The sequence below is a fragment of the Lissotriton helveticus genome, chromosome 5_1 (genome assembly GCF_964261635.1).
Source record: "Lissotriton helveticus chromosome 5_1, aLisHel1.1, whole genome shotgun sequence".
In the NCBI taxonomy this organism is placed as follows: Eukaryota; Metazoa; Chordata; class Amphibia; order Caudata; family Salamandridae; genus Lissotriton; species Lissotriton helveticus.
The window spans coordinates 163,016,997-163,040,045 of NC_136065.1; the positions used below are offsets into that span (position 1 = coordinate 163,016,997).

At 47.4% G+C, this 23,049-nt stretch overlaps 1 protein-coding gene across 1 annotated transcript in view; it reads right to left on the reverse strand.

Moving 5' to 3' along the window:
* Positions 1-23,049, reverse strand: part of DBH (dopamine beta-hydroxylase) — a 447,392-nt gene that overhangs the window by 320,341 nt on the left and 104,002 nt on the right. The window contains exon 4 of the mRNA XM_078640352.1: positions 227-403. Within this exon, the coding sequence (XP_078496478.1) occupies positions 227-403 (177 nt within the window). The remainder of the gene's footprint in view (positions 1-226; positions 404-23,049) is intronic.

The following is a 23,049-nucleotide window of genomic DNA, read 5'->3' on the forward strand; positions in this document are numbered from 1 at the left end:
AATAACTTAACCATCACCATCGGCAGTAATGGGAAAGTTGGTGCTTGCCATTTTTATGGAGTACATTCTGCACATATGTGGGCACGTTTAAGTGACAGGTACATTAAATACAAAGTCACAAACCCTTAAAATATGGGAGTCATAAACATGCCCTTGGGGGGGTTCAACGCGTGTGGTGTGGTGTGGTGATAATATGGTTATTGTGCAATAGCCAAGATTTACTAACCTTAGCACCCATGGCCCATGCAGCCAGGACATGGCGGCAGTAGTTGAGGCGCTCTGGTTTCATCTTTGAGTCGCACGGCCCGTTGTAGTGAGGAAAGGTGTCAAAGTTGGCAGCACACTGGAAAACCTCCATGTGATGAACCACAGCCTCATTGCCTTTGGTGATGATGGGCTCATACTGGGGAGACAAAAGGCATCATCATCAAGACCATCACCAGAATCGTATCACTACCACCCTCTATATCATCAACAGAATAGCCACCATGGTTAACATCAAATCTACTCACTACAATACAAACAGACATATCACCATCATCCCATTCACTATGACAACTATTTTGTTGTCATATATGATTGTGCCATAAAATATTCAGTGAACCACACCTCACAGTGCATAATGTAGAACGAAATAAGATGTGCCTTTGTCAGTTTCACATCCCACAGCGAGGCCAGTATGTGCAAGGTTAAATCCCATTTTGTAAAAGCACAGCTTGTCATGATTAATGCAATTACAATCATACTCTTTTTATTCATAATTGCAACACTTGCAATTTACAACGCAACAATAAAGAAACATTCTAAGAGCTTATATGTCCTTGTTAATCTCCTGCTTGAAGTCTATTAGGTTGATTCTGGCTAACATCCTGTACACGGTTATGTTCCTATGTATGGTCGAAGTTAAATATAGACTCCTACTTGAGTTCCCAGACATACTTAAGAAGTTGTATATGAATTCAGCTCATTGACTCTTGTAGTATCTTTCATCTGTAAACTAATGTATTATGTTGTGATTCTAGTCCTCCTTCCACTGTTTAATATTATGTCAAGTGGAGTTACATGTAAACCATTCAGTAGATCCAGGAAACCTATTAAAGAAAGGTACGCATGTTAATAAATACATGCTAAACGCTATAATTATTAACAATTACATTTATTTATCCCTTTAAGTTCGCCCGTCGGGCCACGGCCATCAAAAGCACTACCTCGGTAGTGCTGTGCACGTCCGTTGGCCGACGCGGCCCCGCCCACTCAATGGAACGCCCCGCACCGCGGGAGAATTGCCACCGCGGTTAAGGCTTTAAAGACTCACAACAGTGTAAATAAGAGAAAATCTTATATGTAGGATCCGAAACATAGTTCTGGTTGCCAACTTTTAGGACATTAAAAGGGAAGGGTGTCCAAAGGCATCTTTAAGTTTTACCAAAGGGAAGTACTGAAGTAACGTGTAGCCGTGGTAAGCATAGGAAAGGTGAAAGAGGGTTAAGGAAGCTTTGACTGTTGGTGTAATCTGGAGTAGAGAGAAGTGGTAGAGGATCACAGGTTACCCTTTTGTGAAAGACCTTGTATTACAATTCACATTCTAACTATTCAGTAGATTTCAAGGAAGAGAAAATAAAATCATTAAGCAAAATATATAATTTCCTGATCTGTAATGATACTGAAACAGTGTATGTTTTTTTAAATTTAAAGGGGAAAAGGGGATAGAAGAGGTTAAGCAGGGGAAAGCAACATCGGTCCTCTCTTTCTGTTTAGCTCTACTTCTGGTGGTCATATTGACATAACATTTGTATCCGTGTTTAATGTAAGATGGTGACGTGATTGTGGGCACCTCACCATAGGATGCCTGGTGTAGATGTCCTCAAGGTTTGCATCATTTCTCATTGACACTTCTCAGTTTTTCAAGGTTATGGCTAAACTGACCCAAAATCATGATTCTTCATCAATTTAGAATAGTGGCAGTGATGTTGGACTGAGTTGTCTGTGAGTGAGAGTGTGAATCATGGATCTTATAGGCAAAGTCCCAACCTTCATCATCCCTTTCCTTGTCCTCAGATCAGGTGGCAAGAATCATGGGGGGATTACATATAACTGCATCCCAGCTGTTGCAGGACCACCTCTCTGAATCTTATTGCTCAAATGTTTTTTTGTTCTGAGTTAAGCAGGATATATGAGCATGGGAGAGACCTAGCTGGATCTCCCTCTTCCAAGGAGTTTTTCATCCCTTTTCCTTGACCACGTAACTGTTCCTCAAGAAGGGCACGTTACTGGGTAATGCGATACATATAGTGTTGACCTGCACCCAAAACACTCCAAAAAAAACAATTTAATTAACTGTTTATGTTTTATTGATGCATTTTTAAATATTAAAATGCCTTCATTTTTTTTTTAACAAAGTCCTACTTCAATTTAAATAAGCAGTAATTCCAGCGTAAATAATACATACACTTCGATTTGAGCAGTAAATGTTGATGCATTGCCAGTCAGTAAACACAGAAAAGTAATGGGATGAATGCTTGCAATAAGTCTAACCACTGGCAATCACTTGGAGTAGCATTCCAACCCACCATTCTTTTGTCTCACATGCCACTGCAGATTAGGCCTAATCATATGCAAATCAGTCTTGGTCCTGCTTAAATAGGAACAGTCCCGCGGGAACTGCTAATCCAGGTCCTCTCCGAACCGGAACACAAGCAACCAGCCAGTGGCCATCCTGTTTCTGAGGGGAAATATCAACTTTCACGCTTTTCTTCAAGATTTCAGGGGTCATGTAGAAATTACCATACTTCAGGCACTGATTTACATTCACCAGGATATGACCCTCCTAGGCCTTAATATCTGCATATATTTACTGAACAGTTTTCTTCTTATACACTCAACTTCTCTACTGGCTCACAAGTGTTTAGTCCAAATGGCAGGTTTCCCACAGTAAAGAACCATTTAACTAAGAGGGCCTGGGGCTTTGAAATATCTTTATCAGCACTGTATTCCAAAGTGCCTGGTATTCATGTCTCTCAATAAAGCATAAAACACATTTCCATTGACCTTTGAAGCACTTCAAGAGAAGTTTATTAATCCTTCGGACTGACCCATATATTACCATGTGATAGACTTGTGCACCACAGGTTATTTATTTGTGTTTTTAGGTTTATAATGGGATACAACAAGTCAATTGTTAGTCGCACAGCTGAAGGATGGTTAACCAGGCATCCAGCTAGGATAACAGAGAACATAGTCAAAGTCTAGAAATGTAAGGTACCCGATCTGTTAGAGACAGCATAGTATAACAATGCTAGGTCAATGATTGAGAGATACTGGTGAAGGAGAGGTTATTTGGCATATCATTGACACTGGACCACATTATATAACACACTATTGCAGCTCCTGAAGCCCTCTAGCTTAGAAAGCATGAGGTGCTACGCAGGAATCATTTTATTCTACTTTAGTCAATTTATAGAGCACATGACTACCAAAATGGGCTCCAAGTGCTAAAACAGCCGACAAGACTTCAACCGATCAGTGAATCCATACACTAGGCTCAAGGTAGGCACCCCTCATTCAACAAACAGCCATGCCTTAACCTCTTCCTGAAGCTTAATTCCTTTTCAATGTTACCTATCCTGATCAGTAGAGAGTGCCATAGTTTGGAGGTCAGAAAACCTTTGAATCAAGCATCAGCAGTGTGCTTATGGACCTCAAGGCCCTCGCAGATGTATAGGGCTGCAGTAAGGACTGTTTCAGTTATCTTCTGCAAAGAACATTTCTTTCTATTACTCTAGAGCTCAAGTTGACGTCTGTAGTGCAGAAATTCTCTTTTAGATGAATCAACTGTGACTTTCAGTACTTGGCGAAACTGTGCTGTAAACCAAATTAAAAGAACTGGTGCTGATACATTTAGGCTAGATTTCTTTGTGGGAATGCGCCAGTTATTGTGCGTCACGGCAGACACCTCTTGCGCCACCATGGATGCGCCGCAAAATGCAACACACAACGGGGCAAGAATAGACAGATGCGTGACGCATCTGCTGCCGTAAAGGTGACGAATTGCTGGAGTCGCGTCACAAGCGCGACGCAGCTCCAGCAAGGCTCGGGGTGCCCCTATGCCTAACATGCTGCGTCAATCCTTATGCCTGCTTCAATCAGGCGCAGGGTTTTGACGCAGCATGGCCTTAAAAGTGACTGAATGAAATCTTGTAGATTTCACTCAGCCACTTTTAGGAGGCGGTCCTGCGCCGGAACGCCGACCCCTGCGCCGGAACGCCCACATGGCGCAGGGCTTTACAACATGACGCATCTCCCTAGATGCGTCACGTTGTAAATACCCCGCAGCATGGGGCTGGCTTTGTGCCGCCGCTGCGTCACCAAAGTGGTGCAACGGCGGCGCAAATGTGGCGTACAGGGCTTGTAAATCTACCCTATTGTTTCCGGACGGTATCCATGTATATAAATCCGGCCATTTTTAGTATTTGTCCCCCAAATGAGGAATAACATGCTGAGCTGGATTTTCGAGGTCAGGATTTGAGGAAGTGGGGTGTGAAGGCAAGGGGAAGTTTTTTGTGCTCCGCGCCCAAGGAAATGGCTTGTTGGGGGATGAGCTGCAATTGCAGCCTCAAAGTCGTGATTTCATCAGCTGGATTTTTTATGCTGGTTAAATGAGGTTCCATTTTTCTACAATGAGGAAATCCAGGTGCGGGAGCAAATAACTGTTTCTAATTATGCTGAGTAGAATGTCATTACATTTCCTGCTCCCGCCACTCTCCTCCTCGTGATAGGAAGGGGTCATATGGGGGCCAAGGCCGGGAGGCATTGTAGCCCGAACCTCATGTTGTTTTTTTGGCCAGATGTTCCCATTGTTTATTTGATGTCACTCAGAAACCCTTGGAAACAAACATCAAATTCACAGTTACCCATCTGTTATTATATATCTCGTCTCAAGTTCCATCCACATCGTCTTCTCAAGTGAGTCCTCCCCACTCGCTTGTCTACACCAATAACCTATCATGACCAAATCCTTCGGAAAAGAAAGTCTTTGATTTCTCAATCAATTGGTGACAACACTACAGTGCTGCACCACATATTGTTTTACATTTTTTAGTGTTAAGAAATTTGCTTACTTGATGGCTAGAGCACAACTGTACCTGTCCCATCTAGATCAACTCAGTATGAGTGTGCCCTCACAATCAGCTAGTACAGTCAGCTAGTACAATCAACTAGTACGGTCAGCCTGTCCAGACACCTGCTACAATCAGCTAGTACAGTATGTATGGAAGAGCAGTGTCTGACTTGTCCCCAATGTTGTCTTCTGTGATATCTTTACATTCATGATACTCTGACCTAGATATTAATGTCAAATTACATTCTGGAGTCGATATTTCAGGATACCTACCCTTCTCAAGGTTTATCTGATGCTGAACAACACAACACAATCAATGCTCGAGAACTATTGGCTATTTGAAATTCTTGTCTACATTGGAGACATTACCATAAGGCGCTAAACATCAAGTGACTGTATGGACATGCCATAAAAAAACTAATATTTCCTGAAATTAGTGCGATGTTCTAATCACAGACATGGTCGCTGGATGCTTTTCTTCTCTGTTTTTACTTTGTGGTTAATGACAGAGCTGGATGTTGTCTTGAATTTCAGAACCACCTATCATGCCTTACATACTTGCCACTCAGCAATACAAATATATTTTCTGAAATGTATGCTAAAGGCATATGTGTAATTGATAAAAACCCAAGCTGAAAAAATGAATTCTGTTTGTTTTATGTTTTTTACTACCCGGTTTATAATGCATTTCCACTTAGAAAGGCTTTCATCAGGATGGTAAAATCAACCTGGTGAATTCCATTCTTTGCACATAAATATTCCTTTGTTGGAGGTTTTTCCCTCCAATACTATTATTTTAAGGGTTCCCCCCTTCACCCTTTTTCTCTTGTATCTTCCCACTCTTTCTACTCTCTTTTTAAGGGGACTTTTACTCAACCCTTTCCATATTATTAACTAGTTCCACAGTGCTGCCAAAGCCATTCTGCTGCTACCCTCATGATTCTTAACTCTGATACCAACTCATCCACCTCTTCATTTTTAAATCAAATTAAGTTAAATGCTTTTGGGCTATTTAGAGATTAGTGGATGAGTTACTCTGTCACAAAAGTGACGGATATCCTGTGTGTCTTACAACAAGTGCATTTTTTTGTATGGCACTTGTCATAAGACAGATGGGATATCCATCATGCGTGAGACAGAGTAACCGGTCCGCCATTCTCTAAATTAGGCTTTTACTTTTTAACGCTTTTTTCAACATATTTTCGTCAATTGCCATTTCATCGAAATGAAATTTCTTTAAATTGTGTTTTCGCCATGTTGATTTCATATGATAGCTTTTCATTAACATAGTATTTCATCAGAATGAGGTAAACTGGGTACTCAACAGTTAGACCGTACAGAATGGCATGCCCAAGAACCTCATCAGGCTAATTGTTTAGAAACAACAAGTCTTTGTAGAGACTGAATCATTACAAGCAAGAATATACCTGTGGTGTCATGATGCACCCATAGATGGCCATCCATGGTATAAATGTACATTAGATCAGATTACACTGCAATTTTTTGGGTCAAATCTTCAGCAATATCTAAAGCTATGTTCAATCCTACTTTCAAGATTGGAATCACGCAAAGCCAGCAGAATTAACCATGCATCTGTCCCCTCCATCTCAGCCTGAATCCAAAATTTATATGGAGTTAGGCATTTATTTGCCCATATGTGTTTCTTTTATGGTATGCCTAGTTGTGATAGTTAAATTATCAAAAGGGGCTCATTTCAAACTTGCTCATACCCCACCTTCATCTCCATTATGTGCTACAGTCTTTTTGAAAGAGGTTGTTCTACACATGGTCTTCTTGATGTCATGGTCACTGACAGAGTTTCTCAGCTCAATTGCCGCTTTTGGACCGCTCTTAGGCTTGTTTGGAATTGTTGGTCGAAAATCCACTTACCTACCATTCACAAACAGCTGTAGAGATGGAAAGAGTAAGTCAAGCAGCTGAATAATGCGCAGTATACTCGCTTAGTATGAAATGGATTGGGTCGGATGGACTTCACTGGCAGAATTTGTCTATAATAATTGGTTCTACAATTCTCTTCACTATTTACCCTGGTTCTGTACATTGGCTATAATCCTCCATTTCTGCCATTTGGTTTATCTACTTCATTTCCGTCAGTGACTCATCATCTGGTGAATCTGCCCTCTCTTCATTGAACGCTGTTGTACATCTCAATGCTGCCAAAGCTGGGTATGCAGGCACCCATCATCCTTCCCCTATCAGGATGGTGACAAAGGGCCTGATTTAAACCTGGCGAATGGGTTAGACTGTCATAACATGCTAGATATACCATCTGCCCTATTTCAGCGCACAATCGGATGTTGTGCACTAGCAACAAGTAAGACAGTACATCTGTCATGTGACAGAATAATAAGTCGGACAAACTCTAATTCAGGCAGAAACTCTGGCTTTCTACCTACAGTAACCCAGGTTATCATTCCAAGTTTGCTCTTTGATCTGTGAGGCCCTTTTCTATCTCCTAGGTGATGAATTCAGTGACTTCTCGACCGATTTATCCTCCACAACAGTGTTTCCATGTTTCTCTTGTGGAACCCATTCCTGTAGTTCCTTTGAGGGGTTCTCTTCCTCCTCCTCCTTTGGTTGTGAATGATGAGATTGAAAAATGCCATCCTGGACTCAAGCATCCATAGTTGCAGTTTTTGGTTTCTCGGATGGAATAGGGTCCACCTGAGAGATCATGAAACCCTCTTCTTTCATGCATGCTCCCTGACTGGTTTATTCTTTTTTCACTATATATCCCTCCAAACCTGGGTGTCCTTCTGGGATGGGGTGTACAGTCAAGAATTGGTACCAGTCCCAGTGTTGCGTAGGCTGCACATGCCCACTTATGTGCATAGAGCTGCTCCTGAGAGAAGGATTCTTTGACGGAGTGTTCGGTCTCTGGCATCTGTAGAGACTATGCACAGTCTTCCAGTGGGTCCCACGTGTAGTTGGTATGCTGGGAAAAACATTGTTCTGCATGTGTGGCAGCCATTTTGGGAAGATAAAGAGGTTAAACAGAAGTAGCACAGCGGTGTAATGTACATATCGGCTAACACCTTTGTTTGGGCTATCTTGCACAGGGAACTCTGTGCTTTGCCACATTTGCATGTCTTTTACTTCCTGTGTGAGGCTGCACTTCTGAGTCACTTTAGGCAGATATGGTATAAAATTCTGGCAGGAAAATCACACTTTCCTTGACAACATTGCGAGTTGGTGGGTGTATCTCACTTTCCATATTGTTCACACCTGGCCTCCCTGTGATGTTCATCTTTTAATCATTCCCTCAGTTCCCTTTACTGTAAGCTTGATGTTATCCTTGCTGTCTTCTGCCTTTTTTTGGTTGCGCTTTTTCAGGGTTCTAGATCAGATTTGGGGTCTACAACAGACCACAGCATCTGGCCGGACTTTTTAGAATGAGTTTTTATGCTTTTTACCATTGTCATGTCATTTCATGTGTTGAAAAGCCCACTATTCCCAGCTAGAATAGGTGCTAAGCAGGTGTGTGAGCTTCACCCAGTGTGTGTCTAGCCATGTCTATGGTAGGTTGGTTGATTGAAAGTCCTGGGGAATTCAACAAGAGAGGAGGAGGCTGTGATTTAAGTGGGAGTTTGTTCCACACTTTAGGAGAGATGTGAGCGATGTAAGAGACTGTTTGCCCTCCTGACCTGGTTCTGTGTATGTGTGGGATGTGTGCATGTAGGAGTCCTTTGGAGTGGAGGTGTTTGGTGGTTAGAAAAAAAGAAATGCAACTGTTCAGGTAAGTGGGGCCTAAGCTGTGAAGGGCCTTGAATGTGTACGTGAGGAGGTTGAATTGAGCACATTTTTGTATAGGGAGCCTAAATAGTTCCCTGAGGTATGGTGTGATGGGAGTTCTGTAGGGTAACTTGAGGATGAGTTTGGCTGCCGAGTTCTGGATGGTTTATAGTGAGCTGTTTGGTGATCACAGCGTAGTGGGAGTTCCCATAGTCCAACTTGCTAGTGACAAGGTCATAAGTGACAGTATTTACAGTATTGCTTGGGAGTCATTTGAAGATCTCGCTCAGTATCTTGAGGGTGTGGAACCAAAATGCAGTGACTGCATTGCCTTGTGCTGTCATGTCCACTTTACTGTTGATGATTATTCTGAGGTTCCTGCTGTGCGTTCTTGCGGTGGGTCTGAGTGTGGTTCTGAGTCCAGCCAGCTTCCAGTTGGAGTCCCATAGTGAGGTGTCCTTGCCAAAGGTCACTACTTCTGTCTTTTCAGTTTAGAGCTTGATACAGTTGGCTTTCATCCAGTTAGTGACTTCAGTCATGCAGGTGGTGAACTTGTTTGTTGTTTTGGAGATCTTGTCCGGGAGGGAGAGATGAGTCGCTTCTCATCTGGTAGGAGAGGATGTCGATTTGTGTGTGGATGACATTGGCCAGAGGGATCATCCATGCGTTGAAGAGGGTGAGGCTGAGCGTTGAGCGTTGAGCCTTGAGACACTCCACAAATGAGTTTGCCGCCTTCTGAGAAGTAATGTTCCAGGCTGATAGCTGGTGTTTTATCTGTTAAGAAGGAGGAGATCCAGCAGAAGCACGTAGTTGGATTTCAATCTTGTGCAGGTGCCTGATGGGAATGGGGTGTGTGTCGATATCAAATTCTGCAGAGAGGTCTAGGAGAATGAGGGCTGCCATGTCTCCTCTGTCAAGGATCTTTTGTCTTGTATTTAGATCAGTGGCATAGAAAGGGGATCAGGGGGTAAGTCTGTCCCAGGGAGCATGAGTTTTGGGGGCGGTGGGCTCCTCGTGCTCTTACTGCCGTCTCGGTGGCGGCAATTGCCCGCCCACCCCATATTGCAGACTTCAAGTGGCGGCATATGCTGCCACGATCTTTAAGAGGCATATGCAGGGACCGCCACGGAGGGCTAGCTACGCCACTGATTTAGATTTATATGTTTGAAATTATTCAAAGCATTATTCAAAAAGTTTTCCGTTGTTTGAAGTACAGATCCCTTGTCAAATTTCTCTCAGCTAACCGACTGATTTTTTAGACTTTCTAAGGACCAGTCAATTATACTATTTCCTTATTTGTTCCTTGGTTTGTTCCCCTATAATCAGAATAAAAAGGCTCCATAGCACATTACTGACCTTGAGGGAGAGGTGTGGTGCCGCGGCCAGGGCGACTGACGCTGGAATCTGGGGATCAGGGTTCGATCCCCGGCTCCGGCGGCAGGTTAGCCCAGCACCATGTGACTCTGGGCAATAGCTCGCTTAATCTTCCCGACGGCCCCCAGCGCCTAGAGACCCTTACGGGTGATTGTGCGCTTTACAAATGTGGATTATTATTATTCCAAGCAACAACTGTTTAGACAAACTGCTAATAGCTGGTATTGATATACATAACTAACAGGAGCCTATTTATATTGAGAAATTAAAAGTTAAATTAAAAACAATTTAGACTGAGAAATTAAAAATAAACATGACTGCCCTTTAATGTCTAGTTTTAGGCCCTATTTTTAAAGTGCTTGGGTGGTTGGTACATAACCAGCCCTGCCGAACTATAGTGAGACCCTAATCTCTAGCTATAGAAGGCGAAAGTACCCTCAAGATGGCAGGTGAAGTGGAAGCATTGTGATACAGCTGGAACTTAATGGAGAGATTATGATTGAAGGGAGATCCAGAACCTCTACACACACCCATCAGTCTGCAGTTACAAGGAATGTAATAAGTAATTACTGACCTTACAAGTAGCAATCACTCAGACAAACTGATAAAAACACTTCTGGGATACACACAGCTATCAAAAGTCTATTTAGAATGAGAAATTAAAAACTAGATTTTAAAATTTTAAGCGGAGAAACTAAAAATGTAAAATGTTGGTCAAAATTCAAACTCAACTTTGCCAGTTGTGCTGGCTTCCCTAAATACTTTATGTCATAGGAGAATGTGAGAGCTTCGTCCTTGCTTCCACCATTTTCAACATTTATATGTTTTATATAGATAGTGTGTTGCAGGAACCTAAGTGTTTTCCACCTAGTCTGGTTCTTATAGGTTGGTGGCTTCATACTGCAATGACTACCATTTTCTTTTTGACCTCATTTTATAGATTTGCAAAGAAAATTGGGTCATTTATTAGTACATCCTAAAACTATGGAAAGCACCAAACTATCATTTTAAAATTGCTTTGAATAAGTATTGATATAACAGCAGTATGAAGGTAGGAAGACTTTATAATTATACACATCTGTAAAATTACTTTTGATGATAATTGTGGTCCCTTAATTGAAGCAAAGAGCAACTCAATTACTTCCATCACTAATATCCTTTGAAAACTTAGCTTAGCTACATATTTGGGCCTCTATTGAAGGTGCACCATACAACAATCACTTAGTTTATGAAAACGGTTGCATCGCTGCAATAAAACAGCGATACAACAGTTTCCACTGTGCCCTCCTCTCGACAATGTGGATGCACTGTATTTAATCTACAGTGCCCCATGTTGCAAGGAATGACAGATACTTCAGGAATCCTGACGTATCTGTCAGCACAAAAGTCACACATTGCTGGAGTTGTGTCGCAAGCATGACACAACTCCAGCAATGCAAGGGTAAGGCCTGTGCCTATGGCAATGCGTCATCCTTACGCCTGCCAAAAGGCAGGCATAAGGATTTGACGCAATGGCGTCCTAGAAGTGTTGCAGTGAAATCTTGTAGATTTCACTGCGACACTTCTACAACCCTTTATTACGTGGGGAAACCCACCCTGCCTTGTAAAGCCCTGCGCCACATTATACCTAATGCAGGTATAATGTGGCGCAGGGCTTTACAAGGTGACACATCTTTCTAGATGCGTCACCTTGTAAATATGGTGCAATGTGGCGCCTTGTTTACGCCGCTGCTGCGTCATGAAAAGTGACGCAACGGATGTCTCAAGGCCTTCATAAATAAGGCCTGTTAGACCTGGCATCTTTGTCGTAGTTTCCCCTATTTTTTTGCCTCTACCTCCTGTATTTTTGATGCTGTGCTGCATTTCGTTTTTGCTGGTTTAGATGCTTTGGACACTCTGCCACTGCTGATCAGTAGTGCTCCCTATGTAAAGTGTTATTCTGATTGGATATACATGGTTGGCATATTTGTATCAGCATGAAGTCCCTAGTAAAGTGCACTGAGTGTGCCAGGGCTGGTGATGTCAAATGCTACTAGTGGGCCTGCAGAAGTAGCTCTAAAATGGTGTCTCAGGCCTGCCACTGCAGTGCCTATGGCCAGTTTAGAACTGCCATGTCCTCCTGGTCAGTGTCCCCACTGACCAGGCCTAACCCTTCCCTTTTCGTGCACATCAGCCACCCCTATGGAAGGCCCAAGGTACCCCCCTGGGCAGGGTGCAGTGTATGTGAAAGGTAGAGCATGTACTGGTGCAGGTAACATGTTCTGGTAATGAATTACAACCATTTTCGTTTTTCACTACTGTAAGGCTATCTTGCTCCATAGATTAACATGGGGGATGCTGGCTACAGTGGTTAACAGCATTTCTTCTCATAGGAACAAGATAGGACATAAGTATCTAGTATCCCTGAACTCAGAATTTAATAACACATCTTTTAGGAAAGGTTGTTTTTAAATCCTGTGTTTGAGAACCGCACTTTTAGAAAGTTGCTGTTCTCTTGTCTGACCCTTCTGTCTGCCTGGGCCTGTTTGTGTATTGACTGTCTGGTTTGAGAGTGACAGGGGTTGGGGAATTCCCCAGGAGGCTGGCTGAGTCAGCCCTAGGCTGAATGACTGCATTTGCAACTGGAGTGGTGGGAGGAGTTAGCACCTGGGCATAAATAGGGCTGTGCCTGCCTTCCACAATGCTGGCTTCACCCCCCTGCTGGGCGGCTGAGGACCCTGCCCCTCACTCTGAAAGGAAAGAAGCAGCCAGCAAAACAAAGTGCTCAGGAAACACCCAGAACTGGTTCAGACCGGGCTCAGGGCCCACATGCACAGAGAGAACAAAGACTTTAGGGGTATAAGTACAGTACACCTGACAACAGAAAATTAGATCATCCTGGAATCAAGAAGGAACCTCTGCCAAGGAGAAAGCTGAAACTGAAGAAGGAAGACTGTCCTGCTGTTACTCTGCTGGACTGACCTGCTGTTGCTTTGCTGCCAAGGAGAGGGGAAGGACTTTGCCTGTGAGCTGTGTCCCCTGTCTTGAAGGAATCTCCAAGGGCCTGAGAAGAGCTGGCTCGCTGGTCTGAAGTCCCAGGAACAAAAGGACTTCACCCCCAACTTCCCTGAACTCTGCTGAGAGAGTTCTGTCCTTCCTAGAGTGCTTGATCTAGTTGTGGGGCCTCTGGAAGTTGTACCTGTGCTGGGAAGCTTGAAACTAAGCTTGAGAGACTTCTGCTATCGAAAAGTGTTGCATCGCTCGCTTGCGGAGCGCATCCCCGACAGTGCGAGAAGTTTCCCGCCGCTACGAAGGTCGAGATCGTCGCAGCGCCTGACGCCGCTGCCAGAGACATCGCATCCTTCGTTTGCGGCACGCACCCGACCGGTGCGGGAGAATCGAACATCGCTGCGAGTGTCGTCGCAGAGCCTGTCGTCGCTGGGTGAGATCGCCGCACCGCTTGCTTGCGGACCGCATCACGTCGCTGAGAGCATCATCGCAGAATCATCGCATCGAGGAGCTACGAGAGAGAGGATCACCGCTGGACCGCGCATCGTCGCCCCGGAGATCGTCGCAGCCCCTACGAGATCGTCGCATCATGCCTTTGCGAGAACAAACTTCCTACGAAACCTACGCACCGGAATCCATACAAGTGGCCTTCCTCCCCATACAGACCGGATTTGTCGCAACACGCCCGCTGCTGCAGCGGGGCTGTCGCATCGCCTCCACAGGATCTCAGGAGCAACGCATTGCTTGTTTTCGACCGCACCAGCTTTTGCTTTTGGAACTTTGTTGCAACTAAAAGGTACTGTGAGTAAACGTGACGCAACTGTGAACTTTTCACGCATCTGTAGAGAATTCTATCGCAACGTAGAGAATTCTATTGCAAACCTTAAGAACTCTTTTGAAACCGTATTCTTGAACTATGTATGTTGGATTTTTGTCGCTTTGGTCTTGTGTAGTTTAGATTAAAAATACCTTTATTTTTCTAAACTGTTGTGGAGTCAGTTTGTGGTATTTTCACTGTGTCACTGTGAGTGTTGGTACAAATACTTTACGCATTGCCTCTGGTTAGCCTAGACTGCTCGTGCCAAGCTACCTAGAGGGTGAGCAGGGGTTATCTCAGAGGGTTATCTCCTTGCCCTGACTAGAAGCAAGGGTCCCTATTTGGACAGTGGTACCTACCTCTGCCAACTAGAGACCACCAGTTCTACCATTGGTGGTCAGGCGGTGGGATTTGAACTTGTATTTGTACTTGACCCACAGTAATTGGTGTACATCACTAGGGATGTACGTTGTTACAACGCAGGTTGTAACAACGCATACCTTTACCACGCGGCCACTACAACGCAAGTCGTTACCACCACTTGTGTTGGAGGGCGCGGATTTAGGATTTTTATAATTTTATATTCCAACACCAGTCCCCGTGGATACTAGGGAAGGTGTTGGAATATAAATTTATAAAATTCCTTATCCCACAGCGCCCTCCAGCGCAAGTCGTGGTAACGACTTGCGTTGTAACGGCAGCATGGTAAAGGTACCGCGTAGTAAAAAATTCGTGGTAAACATTGTTTACCCATCACTAGTGAGTGCAGACCACTATGCCACCGCATACTACTGGTTTTTGATTTTTTCTATTTTCAAGTAACTCTTCAAAGCATCATGTCTGCGAAAGGAAAGGCACTCAGTGAGGGGGCAGAAGTTGAGATGGAGTTTGTCATTGGAGATTTGTATTCATACAAAGTTGAGCAACTTCGGAAATTCTGCCTTGGATTTGAGTGCCCCATAAAGAGCGCCTACAGAAAGGAGGAGCTGCAGAGAATCTTGAAGGCCCATTGGGAGGCACAAGATGGGAATGATGATGTGCATGGAGAAAATAGTTTTCAAGGCGCAGATCTGCCAGTGGGCAGAGTAGGTGCAGGAGCTGGCAGCAACCATTCCAGCAGGGGCCTCTCCCCAGAAGAGTTACAAGAGAATCAGAGAGTGAGAGAATATGACTTGGAGGTCTTGAAAATGAAAATGAAGCAATTGGAAGTAGAGAAGGCAGCGGAGGAGAGCAAAAATGCCCGTGTCTTAGAGGAAAAGAAATTGCTTTTGGCTCATGAGTTGAGCATGAGAGAACTGGATCTGAAAGCCAAGGAGGTGGATGCCAGTTCAAATGGTGGCAGCGCGCAGCCAGTGCATGGGGGTAAAGTATATATTCCCAAAGACCTGGTACAGAATTACCATAGGAGTGAGGATATTTATGCCTGGTTCACTTCGTATGAAATTGCATTGAAGATGAATGGTGTGCCTGATCAGCATTGGGGGGCGGTTCTGTGGAAACATTTTGAGGCTTCTGGGAGGAGTGCTCTAGAGCCCTTAGAGTTGGCAGGTGCCACGACCTACCCCAATATGAAGGAGGCCTTATGTCTCAGGTATGGCCTTACTCCAGAGCAGTATAGACTGCAGTTTAGAAACTCCAAGAAGAGAGAGTCTGAGTCTTGGATGGAGTGTGTGAATTTGTACTCGCGTGCACTTGAAGGTTGGATGAAGGGCAGTAAAGTAACTGATTTTAAGGGGTTGTTGCATTTAATCAGTTGGGAGCACTTGAGTAGTCTTTGTGTTCCAGAGCTGCGCCAGCATCTTTTAGACAGCAAGCTGACAGACCCCATTGAGCTTGCTAAGGAGGCGGACCGCTGGACCAGTACCAGGGTCCACAGAGGAATTGTGGGTACCACAGCCAAAGGTGGGCAGGGTCCCCAGCAGAAGAGTGGGGGAGACAAGGGTAACCAAAAGGAGTTCTCGGAAGGGCCCCAAAATAGTTCCCAGGGAAAGGAATCCCAACCCCCCCAAACCTAAACAGCCATGGCCCTCTAAAGGCAGGCGGGACAATAGAGACAGAAGGGATAACCAAGGTCCCCCTACCTGCTATCACTGCAGTCAGGTGGGCCACATTGCTCCAAAATGTCCCAAGAAGAAGCCCGCACCCACTGGTGCGCCAGCCCCAGGGTTAGCAAGTGTAGCTTTGGGTGGGGATTTGATTTCTAGTGGGGAGGTGGGCTTAGCAGTTATGTCCCTTGTCTCTCTAGGAGACCGAGAGATGGTCCAGGAAACCTTACTGCCCTCTAACACTAAGAAGTATGGGCAGAAGGTGACCATCAATGGGAGGGAGGTTGAGGCTCTGAGAGACACAGGGGCCAGCGTGACATCCGTGAGGTGTCAGTGGGTGTCTGAAGAGCAAATCATCCCTGGTGTACTCCGCCCTGTAGTGGCAGCTGACAGCTCAGTGCGCCTCTGCAAGCTGGCACGTGTTCCCTTTGAATGGGGGGGAGGCTCTGGTCTTTTGGAAGTAGTTGTCAGTGAGGCCTTGCCTGTAGACTGTCTGTTAGGCAACGACCTGGAGAGTTCTCCATGGAAGGATGTGGAGCACAGAACTCATTTGGAAATGTTGGGTCTGCCTGCGTGGATCTGCGTGACCACGCATGCTATGGCAGCCAGTAAGGGTGATTCAGCAGAACTGGAGCCAGAGACAGTGGCCCAGAGACCTGCCAGGAGAGGAAGAGGCAGAGGGCGCGGGAAACCAGCCCCAGCCGTTCCCACGGTCCAGGAGGAAGCAGAACCTGAGGGGGATGCCCTGGAACCTACAGGGGAACAGGTGGCTGAACTGGGAGACCTACCTGAGCTGACCCATTGGCAGCAGGAAGGTGGTCCCTCCAGGGAGGAATTCTGCCAGGCGCAGAAAGAATGCCCTTCCCTCATTGGTCTGCGGCAACAGGCTGCAGATCAGGCAGCAGGTGGAGCAGCCAGAGATCACTTTATCTACTGGGAAGATGACTTGTTGAATAGTGAGCCTAAGTTTGCTGAGCCCGGGGCAGCCCGTGTGCTGGTGGTACCCGAGCGCTTCAGAAACTTCCTAATGGGTCTGGCTCATGACGTGCCTCTTGCAGGACATCTGGGGCAAGACGAGACCCTGAACCGACTTGTCACCCACTTTCACTGGCCCCAGATGAGAAAGCACGTTGGTTCCTTTTGCAGGTATTGCCAAACCTGTCAAGCCAGTGGCAAGACTGGAATGAAGTTGAAGGCACCCCTTAAACCCTTCCCAGTAGTGAGCACCCCTTTCGAGCAGGTGGGCATAGACATAGTAGGGCCCCTGGACCCCAAGACAGCCTTAGGCAACAGGTTCATCCTGGTCTTGGTGGACCATGCCACCCGGTACCCGGAAGCAGTCCCTCTCAGGACAATCACAGCACCCGTGGTGGGCCGTGCATTGATGGGGATCTTTTCCTGTGTGGGGTTCCCCAGAGAGGTGGTCTCCGACCGGGGTACCAACTTCATCTCTAAGTACATGAAGTCTCTGAGGGAGGAGTGTGGGGTAACTTATAAGTTCACCACTCCTTACCACCCTCAAGGAAATGGGCTGGTTGAAAGGATCAACCGGACCCTGAAAGGTATGATTATGGGCCTAGCGGAGCCCATGAGACGTAAGTGGGACGTCTTGTTACCATGCCTGTTGTTTGCCTACAGGGAGGTGCCTCAGAAGTCCTTAGGGTTCAGTCCCTTTGAACTCCTGTATGGCCACCCTGTTAGAGGACCTCTCTCACTGGTGAAGGAGGGTTGGGAAAAGTCCCGTGGGAAACCCCCCCAGGATGTGTTCAGCTATGTGCTGGCCATCCGCAACCAGACACAACGCTTCAGGAAGCTCGCTCAGGCGAACCTGGAAGCAAGCCAGGAAGAAATGAAAAGATGGTATGACCAGAATACCACTCTGGTCGAATTTCAACCTGGGCAGAAAGTGTGGGTGATGGCGCCAGTGGAGCCTTGTGCACTCCAAGACAAGTGGACTGGGCCATATGGGGTGGTGGAAAGGAAGAGTGAGGTAACCTACCTGGTTAACCTGAGGACTCCCAGGCAGCGCCTGAGAGTCTTGCATGTGAACCGCCTCAAACCACACTTTGAGAGGTCTGTAGTGACAATGCTCATGGCTACAGATGCAGGAATGGAAGAGGATAGTGATCCGCTCCCTGACCTCCTGGCAGTTAAGGAGCAAGATGGGTCAGTGGATGGTGTGGTCCTCTCGCCCACCCTGACCCCAGAACAGCAGAGTGACTGTTGCCAAGTGTTGGGTCAGTTCTCCTCCCTGTTCTCCCTGACCCCAGGAATCACCAACTGGTGCGTCCATGATGTGGACACTGGAGACAGTCTGCCTGTGAAACAAAAATTTTACAGGGTAGCTGACAAGGTCAGGGCCAGCATCAAGGAAGAGGTTTCCAAGATGTTGGCGCTAGGGGTGATTGAGCCCTCCAGCAGCCCCTGGGCTAGCCCAGTGGTCTTGGTGCCCAAGAAAGCTGCTACGCCCGGTGGCCCTCCAGAACTTTGGTTTTGCGTGGACTACCGTGGGCTCAATGCGGTCACGAAGACTGATGCACACCCCATCCCCAGAGCTGATGAGCTCGTGGATCGGTTGGGAGCTGCCCAGTACCTCAGTACATTTGATTTGACTTCTGGGTACTGGCAGATTGCCTTAACTGATGGGGCCAAAGAGAGGTCAGCATTTTCAACGCCAGAGGGGCACTTCCAGTTCCGAGTCGTGCCCTTTGGGTTGAAAAATGCCCCTGCCACATTCCAGAGACTGGTTAACCAGGTACTGACCGGGCTGGAGGAATTCAGCGCCGCATACCTGGATGACATTGCTGTGTTCAGCTCCACATGGGAGGAACATTTGCAGCACCTCTGCGAAGTGTTGAAGGCTCTGCAAAGGGCAGGCCTCACTATCAAGGCCAGCAAGTGCCAGATAGGGCAGGGATCTGTGGTGTATTTGGGACACCAGGTGGGGAGCGGCCAGGTGGCGCCCCTACCGGCAAAGATCGATACCATTCTGGCTTGGGAGCCCCCAAGACCCAGACAGAGGTGAGAGCCTTTTTAGGACTCACCGGGTATTACAGACGGTTTGTCAAGGGATATGGCACCATTGTTGCCCCCTTGACAGAACTCACTTCCAAGAAGTTGCCCAAAAGAGTTGACTGGACTGACGCCTGCCAAACTGCTTTTGATGCCCTGAAAACTGCAATGTGCGCAGCACCGGTGCTCAAGGCACCTGACTTTTCCAGTGAGTTCATAGTACAGACAGACGCTTCAGAGCATGGTGTGGGAGCATGACTCTCACAAGTCACTGAGGAGAATGGAGACCGGCCAGTAGCTTTCATTAGTAGGAGGCTACTCCCCAGGGAACAGAAGTGGAGTGCGATTGAGAAGCATTTGCTGTTGTCTGGGCTCTGAAAAAGATGAGGCCCTACCTGTTTGGGACTCACTTCCGTGTTCAGACCGACCACAGGCCCCTCAGATGGTTAATGCAGATGAGGGGTGAGAACCCAAAACTGTTGAGGTGGTCCATCTCCCTACAGGGAATGGACTTTACGGTGGAACACCGCCCTGGCACAGAACACGCCAACGCTGATGGTCTGTCCAGATTTTTCTGCCTTAGTGAAGAGAACTCCCAAGATGGTGGGCAGTTCTCCCCACTTTCAGCTGGAGGGGACACGTGTTAGACCTGGGATCTTTGGCGTAGTTTCCCCTATCTTTTTGCCTCTACCTCCTGTATTTTTGATGCTGTGCTGGATTTCGTTTTTGCTGGTTTAGATGCTTTGGACACTCTGCCACTGCTGATCAGTGCCAGAGTGTAAGTGCTCCCTATGTAAAGTGTTGTTCTGATTGGATATACATGGTTGGCATATTTGTATCACCATGAAGTCCCTGGTAAAGTGCACTGAGTGTGCCAGGGCTGGTGATGACAAATGCTACTAGTGGGCCTGCAGCACTGATTGTGCCACCCACAGGAGTAGCTCTAAAATGGTGTCTCAGGCCTGCCACTACAGTGCGTATGGGCATTTTAGAACTGCCATGTCCTCCTGGTCAGTGTCCCCACTGACCAGGCCTAACCCTTCCCTTTTCGTGCACATCAGCCACCCCTATGGAAGGCCCAAGGTATCCCCCTGGGCAGGGTGCAGTGTATGTGAAAGGAAGAGCATGTACTGGTGCAGGTAATATGTTCTGGTAGTGAATTACAGCCATTTTTGTTTTTCACTACTGTAAGGCTATCTTGCTCCATAGATTAACATGGGGATGCTGGCTACAGTGGTTAACAGCATTTCTTCTCATAGGAACAAGATAGGACATAAGTATCTAGTATCCCTGAACTCAGAATTTAATAACACATCTTTTAGGAAAGGTTGTTTTTAAATCCTGTGTTTGAGAACCGCACTTTTAGAAAGTTGCTGTTCTCTTGTCTGACCCTTCTGTGTGCCTGGGCCTGTTTGTGTATTGACTGTCTGGTTTGAGAGTGACAGGGGCTGGGGAATTCCCCAGGAGGCTGGCTTAGTCAGCCCTAGGCTGAATGACTGCATTTGCAACTGGAGTGGTGGGAGGAGTTAGCACCTGGGCATGAATAGGGCTGTGCCTGCCTTCCACAATGCTGGCTCCACCCCCCTGCTGGGCGGCTGAGGACCCTGCCCCTCACTCTGAAAGGAAAGAAGCAGCCAGCAAAACAAAGTACTCAGGAAACACTCAGGGCTCAGGGCCCACATGCACAGAGAGAACAAAGACTTTAGGGGTATAGGTACAGGACCCCTGACAACAGAAAATTAGATCATCCTGGAATCAAGAAGGAACCTCTGCCAAGGAGAAAGCTGAAACTGAAGAAGGAAGACTGTCCTGCTGTTGCTCTGCTGGACTGACCTGCTGTTGCTTTGCTGCCAAGGAGAGGGGAAGGACTTTGCCTGTTTACTGTGTCCCCTGTCTTGAAGGAATCTCCAAGGGCCTGAGTAGAGCTGGCTCCGTTTTCTGAAGTCCCAGGAACGAAAGGACTTCACCCCAACTTCCCTGAACTCTGCTGAGAGAGTTCTGTCCTTCCTAGAGTGCTTGATCCAGTTGTGGGGCCTCTGGAAGTTGTACCTGTCCTGGGAAGCTTGAAACTAAGCTTGAGAGACTTTTGCTATCGAAAAGTGTCGCATCGCTCGCTTGCGGAGCGCATCCCCGACAGTGCGAGAAGCTTCCCGCCGCTACGAAGGTCGAGATCATCGCAGCGCCTGACGCCGCTGCCAGAGACGTCGCATCCTTCGTTTGCGGGACGCACCCGACCGGTGCGGGAGAATCGAACATCGCTGCGAGTGTCGTCGCAGAGCCTGTAGTTGCTGGGTGAGATCGCCGCACCGCTTGCTTGCGGACCGCATCACGTCGCTGCGAGCATCGTCGCAGAATCATCGCATCGAGGAGCTGCGAGAGAGAGGATCACCGCTGGACCGCGCATCGTCGCCCCAGAGATCGTCGCAGCCCCTACGAGATCGTCGCATCGTGCCTTTGCGAGAACAAACTTCCTACGGAACCTACGCACCGGAATCCATACAAGTGGCCTTCCTCCCCATACAGACCGGATTCGTCGCAACATGCCCGCTGCTGCAGCAGGGCTGTCGCATCGCCTCCCCAGGGTCTCAGGAGCAACGCATCGCTTATTTTCCACCGCACCAGCTTCTGCTTTTGGAACTTTGTTGCAACTAAAAGGTACTGTGAGTAAACGTGACGCAACTGTGAACTTTTCACGCATCTGTAGAGAATTCTATCGCAACGTAGAGAATTCTATTGCAAACCTTAAGAACTCTTTTGAAACCGTATTCTTGAACTGTGTATGTTGGATTTTTGTCGTTTTGGTCTTGTGTAGTTTAGATTAAAAATACCTTTATTTTTCTAAACTGTTGTGGAGTCAGTTTGTGGTGTTTTCACTGTGTTACTGTGAGTGTTGGTTCAAATACTTTACTTTACAGCCCTCCACAGGGCTTGGTCGCCCCACTCACTGCTGCCGCTCCTGCCTGCCTTTGCCGCCTCCTGCCTGCAGATTCCTTCGCTCGCTGCCCGCTGCTCCTGGGAATTTCCCGCTGCTCCTGGGAATTTCCCACTGCCCGCTGCTTCTTGGAATTTCCCGCCGCTGCCTCCCTGCGGCCCGCCGCCCTGTGATTCCATTCGCCGCCCCGCTCCCGCCACCCAGCTGCTCCTCCCTCCCGGCTCCTTACTTATGACGCCCCCAGAGCGACCGCGCAGCGGACGCTCGCAGCGGGAGCACCGATTGAGCGCCGAAGGTGCGCCAAAGGTAAGCCCGTCTGCACCCGTCCGCGCCTGGTCCGCGCCCAGCGCCAGGACCCCTGGCCCTCCCCGCCGAGGCAAGACGACCCGACTGACCTACGACGCCGCCACTCTCAACGCACTCAATGCCGGCCGGACCCACGCCTGCTGCCGAGCCACCCCGAGACGCACCCACGAACCCTTCACCTGCTGCACCTGCAAGTTCACCTGCCTCCGAACCTGCCCCGCACCCACCAAGACAAACACCAGCAGCAACCACCTCAAGTGCATCCTGATCAACACCCACTCCGTCCACAGACACGCCGTGGAACTCTGGAACCTCCTCGACGCTACATCACCGGACGTCGCCTTCCTCACGGAAACCTGGATGAACGCCTCCTCTGCACCCGACATCGCCATCGCCATCCCGGACGGGTACAAGATCATCAGGAGGGACCGCATCAACCAGACCGGAGGTGGCATCGCCATCGTCCACAGGAACACCATCCACATCACGACCGACGCCAACGACTCCTTCGCCGCAGCCGAACATCTCCATTTCCAGATTCACACCGACCCTAAGACGACCCTCAGAGGCACCCTCGTCTACAGACCCCCGGGACCACGCACACAATTCAGCGAAGACATTGCAGACTTCATCAGCCCGCACGCCCTCCCCTCCACTGACTACATCCTGCTCGGGGACCTCAACTTCCACCTGGAGAACAACAAGG